We start from the raw sequence: 12,264 nt of genomic DNA on the forward strand, positions 1-12,264 counted from the left end.
GCCGAGGCGCCACCCCGTCGAACCCGAGGGCCCTCATCCTGGGTCCGCCTCACAAACCAACCTCGGTAATCCAAGAGACACCGCCCCCGCTATAGTCGCCTCGAAAGACGTAGGGATATGGACCCCATCATTAATTCGCCGAACAAAGTAACCTCGAAACGCCCAAGGGCGCAGGTCCTACCACGAAAATTCCAAGAAACATGAGGGTGCGGACGAAGTTCGCCCCCCAACTTTAACGATGGACTTTACTTCCTACGTCCGAGCCCACAAGCCGCTCGAACTCGGAAGTCGGGGGGTAGTGTTGGGGGAATAAGGTTTTTCCCCCAAATGACACGAATGCCCCAAAGAAGCCGCACAATCGTCGACCCTGGAAGGCCGAAGTCGGCACCCGAACTCGGAACCTCCGACCTAAGAGAAACCCCAATGCCCGAGGCCTACTTTTGTCAGCCACCTACTACGGCTATACATCTCCGAGGTCCGGCCAGAGACCGTACTATGACGCCCCTCCGGCATTTATTGCGCATGACCGCTGTGATCCTCCGGCACACTCCACAATAAATATGGATCTCCAGCTTACTCCACAATAAATATGGATCTCCGGCTTACTCCACAATGAATGCGGATCTCCGGCTTACTCCACAATAAATGCGGATCTCCGGCTTACTCCACAATAAATGTGGATCTCCGGCTCACTCAACAATTAATGCACGTGACTCCTGTCATCTACGGACTCCCAGCTCTCCACGGCAAATAAGCCCAGCAGAGTCTAGTCAACTGTGATAAGTCTCTGATCTCGGCCATACCTCCGACACTGATGCAATAAATTCGCCTAGTAGCGTGCTAGTTCGGGTTGTACAACGCCCTCATCGCCGACATCAGTGCAATCATTCGCCTGACCAAGCGCCGACCTGAACGACATGCCGAGCCGTACTACGGCTTCGCCCCGTTACATCGCAGGTAAACCGACCCCCGGTCTATAAAAGGGGGTTGGAAAATCGATACTGGGGGGGACGCACCGTTTACCTCTACTCTACACGATTTGCCCCCTCCCTGACTTGAGCGTCGGAGGGCCGGCGCCGGGAGACCCGGCCACCGGCTCGTGTGCAGGCACCCAGACGGAGGACGCCGCCCACTGTCGGATCGTCGCCCAGCCGCGGGAATCAGCCGCTCCTTCTCGCCGATCGCCCCAGACGGAGGACGCCGCCCGTCGACGAACCACCGCCCCGCCGTGAGTAACCACCTCCCGCTCCCTCTCCTCGACCGAAGATTGCCCCCGGGTCCAATTTCCAGCAACAGCTACCATAGTATCTATCATAGGCTTATGATCCAAAAGCTTAAGTTGTTGGAAGAAGAATAACGACAGCATGGATCCCAAAAAAAAAAGATGTTTAGCCTATTTTTCAGTATGGGGACTATAAAATGCTTAATGATAGAAACTTGGAATGAGTTCAAACGTTCTTTTCCAATGTGAACTAGGAAACTAGAAAGAGCCGGTCCTTAAATTATAGCCATCCATGATTGGTTCAATAGTTGTAATTGAAGTGGTTTCATATGATACACTACACAGCAATCATGCAGGATCATTTTATCACGGCCATCGGACCTATCATAGAAATTCATGACTAAAGGCGATCTTCTCAGGTTCACGTTTGAACCATAGAGGATCTTGATTATACTTAGATTAGGGTCTGGTCATGAGTGGATCCATGCTGCTTTCCTTGAAGAACCTATATCTTGAGGATGCTTTAGATGTAAATGAAAATTGGAAGAATAAGAAAAAGTTATCCAAATAAGTTTGGAAGTTAAGACTAATTCATGGAATAGAAAATTTGTATTTGGTTGGATATGTAAGTTTGGAGGTTATGTTGTTGAGCAAATAAGCTCTCTTTTTTTGTCGGGACAACAATATACTGGGTAGAGGCTGAATAGCTAGGAGTAGAAGGTGCAACCGGGCCGAGTCGAATAGCTTGAGGTTGAAACTTGGCTCAATCAAAAAAAAAAAGAAGAAGGGTCATACTCGAGTTCGACTCAACTCGAATATCAATCGAGCCATACTTGAGCTCGAGTTCGACCTCGAATTAAAACTTTGCTCGTAATTAAGAAATATAGTTAAAATAAAATATAATATTATATTATATTTTAAAATATTAAATTAATAATATATTATAAATAAAATATAGTATTTTATATATATATATATATAATCGATTAGTTTTGTGAACTTTCAAACCGAGTATTTTGCTATTTGAGCTCGACTTAAAAAATTGTTCAAACTACTCGAGCTTGGTAATAGTCGAGTCGAGTCGAGCTTGGACTCGAGTTAAGCTCGAGTAGCCCTAGGGTTGAAGGTGGTGGGCGTGTGGCATGAAGTTGTGTAACGAACTAGGAGGTTCAATTAGATTACATATACTGGCTTTTTTTTAAAAAAAAAAGAAAAAGAATATAGGAGAAACTAAGGCTCAGCGTAGCCTTGGGCTTAAATTGTCCATCCCAACAAACACAGCCTGGTGTTAAATAGCTCAAGAGATGATGGTTGTGAAACAATAGTATTTAGCCACCCATATGTGTGCGTGTGTGGATCAAGACAAACATAGCCTTTGGCTTAAATTATCCATCCCAACAAACACAGACTGGCGTTAAATAGCTCAAGAGATGATGGTTGTGAAACAAATGGTATTTAGCCACTCCCCTGTGTCTGTGGATCAAGACAAACCATAGTTAGGGCATTAATGTAATGAGCAAGACCAAAAATATTGCATCCCTTGCCCACTTAAGCATGGCATCATGTCCACGGTTAAATGACTTCTAAGAATATATTTTTTTTTGATAGAAATGACCCCTAAGTTTAATCAGTCAAGGCTCTTTTCTCTTTAGGGCTCACTCCTTTGTCCAAGTCTTAATTACTTCTCCTCCGGTTGTTATGTAACCGACCACGTTGCTTCTTTGACCTCCTATTTTATGTGGACCATACAAGCATGTGTTTGGTTCCATATTAGCTATTCGTCAGAGAGATTTTGGATACTTATACAAAATCAAGGAATGTAAATAATATCTTCTGACTAGCCTATTTGGATGAGATCTTGGGTTGTGACAAATGGTATTAGAGCGAACCTAGTCTATGGCCCATGTGGACTAGGAGATACTGCAACATGGACTCATGGAGACCGACCACAGACTGATTGTGGTATTTGTGAATAAATTTTAATGGATTTAGACTCTTAGCCTGATGAGGACATCAAAGTTTAAATAGAAACAATATGTGAGGACCTATGCCAGCGTGTGTGGGACTAATTTGAATGGATTTAGACCCCCTAGCCTGATGAGGACGTCAGAGTTTGAATTGGAAAAATATGTGAGGACCTATGCAAGCGTGTGTTTAGTTCACTACAGGAAAACTCATCTTTTCCGACGTTTTTTCTAAACTTTACCGACGCTTATAAGCGTTGGCTAAAGTTCCGGCAACGCTAATTAAAGCATCGCAAAAGCGTCGGCGATACCGGAGTGGCAAAAGTTTTTGCCCACGCTATATGAAAGCGTTGGCAAAAACAGGAATTTACCGATGCTTTATAGGCGTCGGCAAATCCCTATTCCTACAAAAAAAAATATACTCTATTCTAACGCTTATAAGCGTCGTTGTAAATAATTTTTTTAAAAAAATATTTATAAATCTCTGGGGGCCTTGAGGATGGCTTATAAGCCCTGATCATTCGGAGGCGACGAAGAAGAAGAGGAAGAGGCAACCTAGCTTACAAATATACTCTATTCCATTTCCAATACCCGGTCATCTCTGGCATCTAGTAAACCGAAATCTTATATTCACATATTAATCCTAAGGAAAAATAAACGCATGCCAACCTAGCTTAAAAAGATTTAAATAAATAGCCATACCTAGCCCAGGAGCTCCAGATCTCTCTTCCCGCTATCCACAGGCATCACTGCAAAAGAGAGAGAGAGAAAAAAATTCAATCAAAGTTTGTTCTCTGAAACTATATCATTTATCTAAAAAAAAGAAAAAAATGAAGAACGGAAAGAGAAAAGAAGATGAAAAAGAATAAAAAAAGGAACAAAAAGAATAAAAAAAGCAAAGAAATGAAGATAAATAACAAGGGGAGGAAAAAAATTAGAAAGGAAAGATGGAGAAACGCTCCGGCACCATGGAGAAATATGAAAACCCCTTCGGTCGATGGAGCTATCGTCGACGGCAAGGACGTGCAGCTCTCCGCCGGTGCTCATAACCCTCTCTCTGTCGCCATCCAGTGTTCTCCTCCATCGCCATCCCCTCTCCGCCGGATCGAAACCCTAAAACGAAGTAGAAATATAAATAGAGGGAGGGGAGTGAGAGAGAGAGAGAGAGAGAGAGAGAGGAGGAGGAGGAGAGAAGAAAAGGACCGTCACTTTTCTTTGGGGTTGGAGCATCTCCTCCACCTATTTGAAGCTGGACCATGGCCATGGCTCTGGATCAGGGATTAGGGATAAGGAGGGCGGCAGGTAGCAGGCGGCTGGAGGGGTTAGGGATCGGGAGGGGGCTTTGTATATGTGGGTGGGGTGGGTGAAATGAGAAGCGTCGTGGGACTCCGACGACACTTTTAAGCGTCGTCTAATCCTCCCATCTCAGATCTACCATTGTGACCGCCGACGCTTTTAAATTACTAACATTTTAAGAAGCGTCGGCGTATATGCGTTGGCGTTTCTCCTTTTTCCTATAGTAGTTCCACATCAGTTATTTTGAACACCTATGCAAAATTTTTAGGTGAGGTTTGAGGTTGGGACATCTTTTCTCTATCAACGTGACTTCCTGCTTGGGGCATCATTTCTCTATCAACGTGACTTCCTGCTTGGGGCATCTTTGTTGGATGGAGCAGCTCTTCTCTCAATCTCATTAGAAGTCTGGAGTGGTGAGTTTTCCGCAACCTCTCTACCAACTCATCTCAGATTTACCAACTCATCTCAGATTTTGTGTGAATGGTCCTTTTGATCGAACGAAGGAAGCAACGCTTCTAGGACAAATTCAAAGGGACCTTGGCTCAGGAGGGTTTGTACTTTATTAAAATAATAAAATATAAAATAACATAAATAAGGCTTCAAGGTTTCTAGTTTATTAAAATAATAAAATATAAAATAACATAAATAGGGCTTCAATCTAGATTAGTGACACCAACCTTCAAGTAATTCTAGCCGCTAAACTAAGAGAAATTATATCTTACACCATATACCGCACGTAGCGGTGTACCCACCAATCACCTAATTTCGTTTCTATAGAACTAAAATAAGGGCATTGGCGTGGTTTAGAGTATAATTTCTTGTAAACTTTTTTTTTATTTTTCTTTTTGGATCTTACACCCTTACATGGGCTGGGCCTGGGCACGAGCATGGCATCGTCGGGCAAAGCCCAACAAACAAAACAAATGCGGAAAATAAGAGATAGATGGAGAGACAAGTGGCTAAAACAGAGTCTGGAGTCTGGACTAGAAAAAGAGCTTTCACATTCTTGGTTTCTTAACCTTAAAAACAATCGAATAAATATAGAAAACAGAAAAGAATCCAGTTGGCAGTGGCCCGGAAATGGGAACCCGGCCGACTCGCTGCCCTCCTCCTCCCTCTCGGACGACGACAAGCGGCTGCGCCCACACGGCCGCCGAGTGCGCCGCCGCCTCCTGCGTGCTGTGCCTCTGCTGCCCGCTATCGGTCCTCTGGTGCTGCGTCAAGCTCCCCCTCAAGCTCGCCTTCCAAGCCGCCCGCCGCCTCTCCCACTCCTCCGCCTGCTGCCGCGGCGGCGGCGGAGGAGGAGGACCCGGCCACCGCCTCGCCTCCTCCTCCTCCTCCTTCTCCGACATCGATTTCGACGCCGATCAGCCGCTGCCTGAACGACGATCCGGATGCCCGAGGGTTAATCTCTCCTCGCGGCGGAGGAGGAACTCCTCGTCGAAATCCTAAGCCGTTGGGGTTCTTTTCTTTCCCCCGCTTGGGTTATTCCGCCCTTCTTTCTTCTTATTTTCTGATTGTAACTGTGATCTGATGATACCATATCAAAACTATTTTTTCTTCTAACAAAACATGCCTCAATTTCATTATCAGGTCTTTTAATGATCAATGTTATAAATTTCTTGGTTGATCGATTATAACTTCGACAAAATTCTCATATTTAAATGGAGAATAAATGGGGGAAAAGAATATTAGTATTTTTATCCGTCAAGGTTTGGGAGGATGCTGCCTGGAAGAGAAGAATAATCCTATGGAGAACTCTTTATAAATATTTCTATGAATTGTTCGTTCAGTTTTTCCTTTCCTCCTTTTCTTTTTTTCTCTCTCTCTTAATTTCTTTGTTTAAGGAGAAAGGAAGGGTCCAGCTAATGAAATCATGAAAAATATTTGAACAAACAGCCCTTCCAGGATCTGAATCAGACCCCCTCTATTGGTTGCTGCGACCGTTAGGCTACTGCCCACTCCAAAGAGTTTGGAATGTCTTCTCCTTGATTTAAAAGAAACGAGGTACAAGGCCTGTGCAGTTTTAGAGCTCTAGATATAGAAAGGTAGGCTTTCTCCAACTCCTTTATCTTAGACTAGACTTCAAGATACATTGAGGCCAAAACGGACTTCAAAACCTTGGGGGATTTAGACTCTCTTCTAGATAGCAGCCCCTATTGGGCCCTCCTTCTACCAGAAAATATTCGATGCAGGCTGCAAGTTTTCGTGTACCCTTTCCGACCCGTGGGTTACCCCACATGTGAGTATGCCACCTCAGTACCAGCTGGACCAGATGGCGCTCCCAACGAGCGCATCCAGACGAGGGGCATCTGGTTCTTACGTTTAATCGACGCCCGCGCATTTCGAACCTACACTACTTCGGAAGAAACAAAGCCCTGTTTCAACTATGCTACCACCACGGTGGCTCTAGATGATTTCGATTTCAGTCATGAGTCGAATGCATTGAGAAACATGACCATTATGATTTCCATTCCAATTCCGGCTCTAGTTTCGAACCAAATGTACTTTTAGAATAAAGTAACATCGTATTCACATATTGGGTTTGTAAATTGTTACTCAGACTCAAATTTAAAATTGACCACTACTTTCAGCCTGACCTAGTAGATTGCAAATAATTTAAAATAAATTATATGTTAAATCGAAAAATATGAATAGAACACGAATTTGAAGAGATCTCCCCATTATTATTGCCTTCATGTGTGAGGAGAGCGAAAAAGCACTTGGACAGTCATGACACCGATCATTTGATCAACTATGAAAAGTGCACGTCTCACTGTAAGACATTGAATCAGAGATGTTTGCAGAAAGTCATCAAACGAAATGTTTAAATTAGGCAACTGCCGCATTAGTGCAAAGCTAAATTTGTGTTTACTGTTATTTGGCTTCAAGTTGGGATGAAGAAAATCACAATAATCGAATGTAATTTCTTATCTCTAAGCAATTGGCACCACCTGCATCTCAATAAGATTTTGGACATGGTATCCCAGTAGTAAAATCCGCGATGCCACACGATCGTCCGACGGACACGAACCAACAATATATAAGTTGTGGAATAAGCTGTTGTGATTCACTAAAATGAGAATTCGCAATTTCATGTTCACAAAATTTTAAGGGCACCAAATTTTCTCATCCAGGATAATTGTGAGTTCCAGTCGACTGAGATGCCGGGCATCTAGTGTTATTCAGGATTAGTAAGGCTCCAAGCAAAATACATGGCACCAGTTCTTTGGATATGGCAGCCTAAGAAACCAAGCCACAACATACACCAACCTCTTGAACGGTCACAAGATGAGGAACAAAATTGTGTTTGTGATCTTTGAAACAGATCGATACACAAATGCTTGGGTTACCAGCGGCTAGCAAAGGTATAACGATTTAATGTACAGTAGAGTCTACGATATACCAGCAAGCTAATGTTGGTGTGGTCGCTCCTCATGCGGAACCCCCCTCATTTAAATTTAAAATAATAAAAAAAGATAAGAAGAAAACCACCTGTTTTGGTGAGCGGAATTGAAAAGAAAACCGGAGTCGTGGGGCTCCATGGAAACGGAAGAGAGAAAAAAAAATAGAGAAGAAAAGAAATAGAAAATATGCTACTTTGTCGGATAATTGGATGGTTGATTGTATCCTAAATTGACTGAAATTTCAGTATGTTGTTTCCAAACGGTTTGGATCTTTGAAAAGCCTTCTTTATTTATACAAAGAAAAAAAAACCTTCTTTATTTGTACACAAAAAAGCCTTATTTATTGATTATTTCAAGTATTAACACTTGGTGAAATTTATTCTCTATTTTGTTATTTATGGTTGAAATCCGCCTTATTGGTGATGAATGTTTTTGTTGTGGAAGCCAAGATTAAATGTTGTTAATGTTTGTGCAGCCTTTAGTTGAACTAGAGAGGATCTATTATAATCTCATTATTTTAAATAGTGAAAGTTTTTTGTTGGACTAGGTCCCATAATTTTTTTTTTCCTTTACATAGAAGGGTTTTCTACGTTAAAAAATTGTGTTGCCTCTTATGTGTAGATTGCTTGATTATTTTTGCCTATTAATTGCTTGAGTAGATTGTAGAGATTATTGTTGCTTGGTGAGTGATATCTTATTTAATTATACAAAGAGAGAAAAAAAGTTTGTGACATCATTGTTTTTGGATTGCATTTTGTTCTGACAGCTAATTCACATGACATGAGGCCAAGAGTTACTGGATCTCAGTATAAAATAGAAATTACAATGCCAAAGAACCAATATTTTCCAATGTCAAGGCTTACCATTATAAAATAGAAACTACACAGCCAAATTAATCACAAGAATCATAATATACAACAGGCTTTAAAACACTGCAGCCAAATTATTAATCAGCTGGAATATATTACAAATATGCTCAGCAGTAGTCGACATATTTTTTTTTTTTTGGTTAAAAGCGGCTACTCATTTCATATAACTCTGACGTGAGTACACCCAGCCATATCGCGGGACAGTAAGAGATACAAGGAGGGATGGACGTCCGACACAGACGTCCACTGAAAATCCCCGGAGTGCCGGGCTACAAAGGAGGCGACCCAGTCTGCAGCTCTGTTCGCCTCCCTAAACACATGTCCAATCTGAACCTCACCCATCAACCGCACCAACCCACGGGTCTCCCGAACCAGGGGGTGGCCATCTCCAAAACGATCCGCTCCTCGAATCCAGTCAATAACCACAGAAGAGTCACCCTCGAGGCATACCCTCTCCACACCAAGAACATGCCATGCATAGGATATACCCTCCCATGCCGCCTGCAACTCAGCCCCAACCACTGTGAGACCCGGCGTACGCCGCCCTCCTGCTGCTATCATCCTCCCCAGATGGTCCCTGATCACAAATCCAACCCCTCCAGTCACACCGTCTGCTGACCGACTACCGTCGAAATTTACCTTGAGAAAGCCAGGGGGTGGGGGTACCCAAGAAACAAGGGCAAACCGGGGCGCTGAAACAGCGTGACAAGTACCCCAGATGTCCCTGGCTAACCCAAAAGAAAACCCGACGGTAGCCGCAAGAACCTCCCTCGCAGATAGCATCGCTCTGTGTACCACCATCCTCGGAGACGACCTCCTCCCCTCGAAAAGACCGGCATTCCTGTCCAGCCATATGTAATAGGACAGGTATGCCACTACAGTCCCAGCCTCAGCAAATCTGGAGCTCCGCACGGAATCTCTCACCATATGAATCAAGTCCTGCGCAAACACCACCGAGTCGGGTAGTAGGACTGGTGACCTCCGCCAAATCTCTCGGGCTCTAGGACACCGCAGAAGGACATGCTCGATCGTCTCCTCGATATCTGCACACTCCTCACAGCACTGAGAGACCGCCATACCACGCCGAACCAATAAGCTCCTCGTAGGAAGGCAGCCCCAAACCACCTTCCAGATAAATAACGCCACACGGGGGTGAATCCTCATCCTCCATATCCACCCACCCTCAATCTGACGGGCTGGCTCCCTACCGATCAGGGCATGAAGATCTCTAACCCGAACCCGCGACCGTCCGGTCGGCATCCAAACTAACCTGTCGGCTCCACCCCCGGAGGGAACAGGAAGGGATAAAACCGACTCCGCCAGCTGCTCCCCAAAAACCTCACGGATTAGCTCCTCCCTCCATCGGCCCCCCTCCAAGGTCAACAGCTCACTCACCCTGCACCCTGATAATCGCGTCGAATCCACCATGGTCGGTGTTATGGGGGAATTGAGCCGCCATGCCCCACGTGATCGGCACGCGTATCCAGGAAAGCTACGGCTGCCCTATGATCCAGCACTCCGACCCCGAGTCGGACCTCCTCGGCTCCGCAGCCCGACCCCGGGTCGGCTGCCCTATGATCCAGCACTCCGACCCCGAGTCGGACCTCCTCGGCTCCGCAGCCCGACTCCGGGTCGGCTGCCCTATGATCCAGCACTCCGACCCCGAGTCGGACCTCCTCGGCTCCGCAGCCCGACCCCGGGTCGGCTGCCCTATGATCCAGCACTCCGACCCCGAGTCGGACCTCCTCGGCTTCGCAGCCCGACCCCAGGTCGGCTGCCCTATGATCCAGCATTCCGACCCCGAGTCGGAGATCTTTTGATAACGACAGGCTATTCTCCAGAGGCACGCCGCGGCCTCCTGCTCCACTACTCCCTGCAACGGCTGTACCCGATGCTGCCCACGATCTCCTGTATCGACCGTACAAAGCGGAGCTCCACTACGCCCTGCCATGACCGTACCCGGCGCTGCTCCACGACGCCCCGTAACGGCCATGTCAGTGGCCATTCTATCGTGCCCCACGACGACAAACCCCCCTGAGAGACCTCCCAGCCAGGTATATATGCGGCTGGGGGGAGAAGGGGGGGTAAGCAATACCTCCCAGAACACTCTCTCCCACTTGTGATTATCATCTCTCCTCCTCCAATCTCCTCTGACTTGACCGTCGGAGGGCCATCACCACCCTGGTGGTGGTGCAAGGCTTGTTTGCAGGTTCCTTGGCGGAAGGTGGAGCGCAACCAGCACCAACCAAGACAACTCAGGCGGAACCCCGTTCACACCGTCGTGTCAATCGTTCTCGGTTTGGACCACCAGCAACAGTTGGCGCTAGAGGAAGGGCACCGAATCTCAGAACGATCGTAATGGCACGGCGAGGTGGTCGCGGAGCTTCCAATGCTTCCGGTCGCGGAGCCTCTCGCGCCTCTGGCCGGGAGGCTGCTGCGTCCCCAACACACTCTCAGCAGCATTCCACCGCTTCTCCTCCCATTCAGACGGTCGAACCTGCTCAGTTCGACCAGCTAGCCCAGCAGGTTCGCACCCTCGCGGAGGCAGTGCAGAATCTGCAGGGTGTGATCTCTCGGGTGCCGCAGCGAGCTCAGGAGCCGCTGCTCCCCGAGCACTCGCCTCTTCCTCACAACCCGCGCTCCTTCCTCTCCCATGGAGAGGAGCGCCGGCGCGGGGAGGATTCTCGAGTGCGGTCCATTCTGCCAGGACCTTCTCATCGGAGCTGCGCGGGGTACGAGAGGCGGACCCGGGCGCGTTCTCAGACACCCCAGTCCTCGAGGGGCCCGCACTCCAGTCGGTCCCCCTCGCGCCGCTCCTTGTCTCCCACCCACCGGTCGCGCTCCCTGGACCGGCGGGTGGACGATCTCCACAGACAGCTCCAGGTCCTGAAGGGCCACTCCAAAGATCCCTTCGCCGACTTGGAAATCTCCTCCCAGCCGGCGCTTGCCTCAAGGATCCTGCGAACCCTAAACCCGCCGGGGTTCAAAATGCCGGCGATCGAACCCTACGACGGGGCGGCGGACCCACGGGACCACGTGGAGAGTTTCAGGACTCTTATGCTCCTCCATGGAGCATCGGATCCTCTCCTCTGCAAGGCCTTCCCGGCGACCCTCCGCGGCCCGGCAAGGGCGTGGTTCGCCGGCCTGGAGGCTAATTCCATCCAGTCCTTCCACCAGTTCACCCGTCTCTTCATCAGCCATTTCGCCGTCAGTAGCCGGCGAAGACTGGTCTCCGACTCCCTCTTCGATGTCCGGCAGAACGAGGGAGAGAGCCTGCGGGATTATCTCACCCGCTTCAACAAGGCAACACTGGAGGTCCGGAATTTGAGCCAGGAGGTGGCTCTCTCAGCCCTGAAGCGAGGCTTCCGGAAGGGCAGACTCACCTTCTCCCTGGACAAACGTCTGCCGCGGAGCTTCCCGGAGCTGTTGTCTCGGGCAAACCAGTATGCAGACGCCGAGGAGGCAGCCTCCCACCGGAACAAGGAGGCCGCCGAAGCCCCTCTAAA

The 12,264-nt window shown here is 47.5% G+C and overlaps 1 protein-coding gene across 1 annotated transcript; it reads left to right on the forward strand.

The window, feature by feature from the left end:
- The first annotated feature begins 5,562 nt into the window (after positions 1 to 5,562).
- On the forward strand, positions 5,563 to 5,934 carry LOC103709362. The gene has a single exon (XM_008794661.1). The coding sequence runs from the start codon at positions 5,563 to 5,565 to the stop codon at positions 5,932 to 5,934; it is 372 nt and encodes a 123-aa protein (XP_008792883.1).
- The last annotated feature ends 6,330 nt before the right edge of the window (positions 5,935 to 12,264 follow it).

The sequence above is a fragment of the Phoenix dactylifera genome, chromosome 11, assembly GCF_009389715.1.
Source record: "Phoenix dactylifera cultivar Barhee BC4 chromosome 11, palm_55x_up_171113_PBpolish2nd_filt_p, whole genome shotgun sequence".
Taxonomy (NCBI): domain Eukaryota; kingdom Viridiplantae; phylum Streptophyta; class Magnoliopsida; order Arecales; family Arecaceae; genus Phoenix; species Phoenix dactylifera.

Coding starts and splice junctions, on each gene's coding strand:
- LOC103709362 (XM_008794661.1), top strand. CDS start 5,563: ATGGGAACCCGGCCGACTCGCTGCCCTCCTCCTCCCTCTCGGACGACG.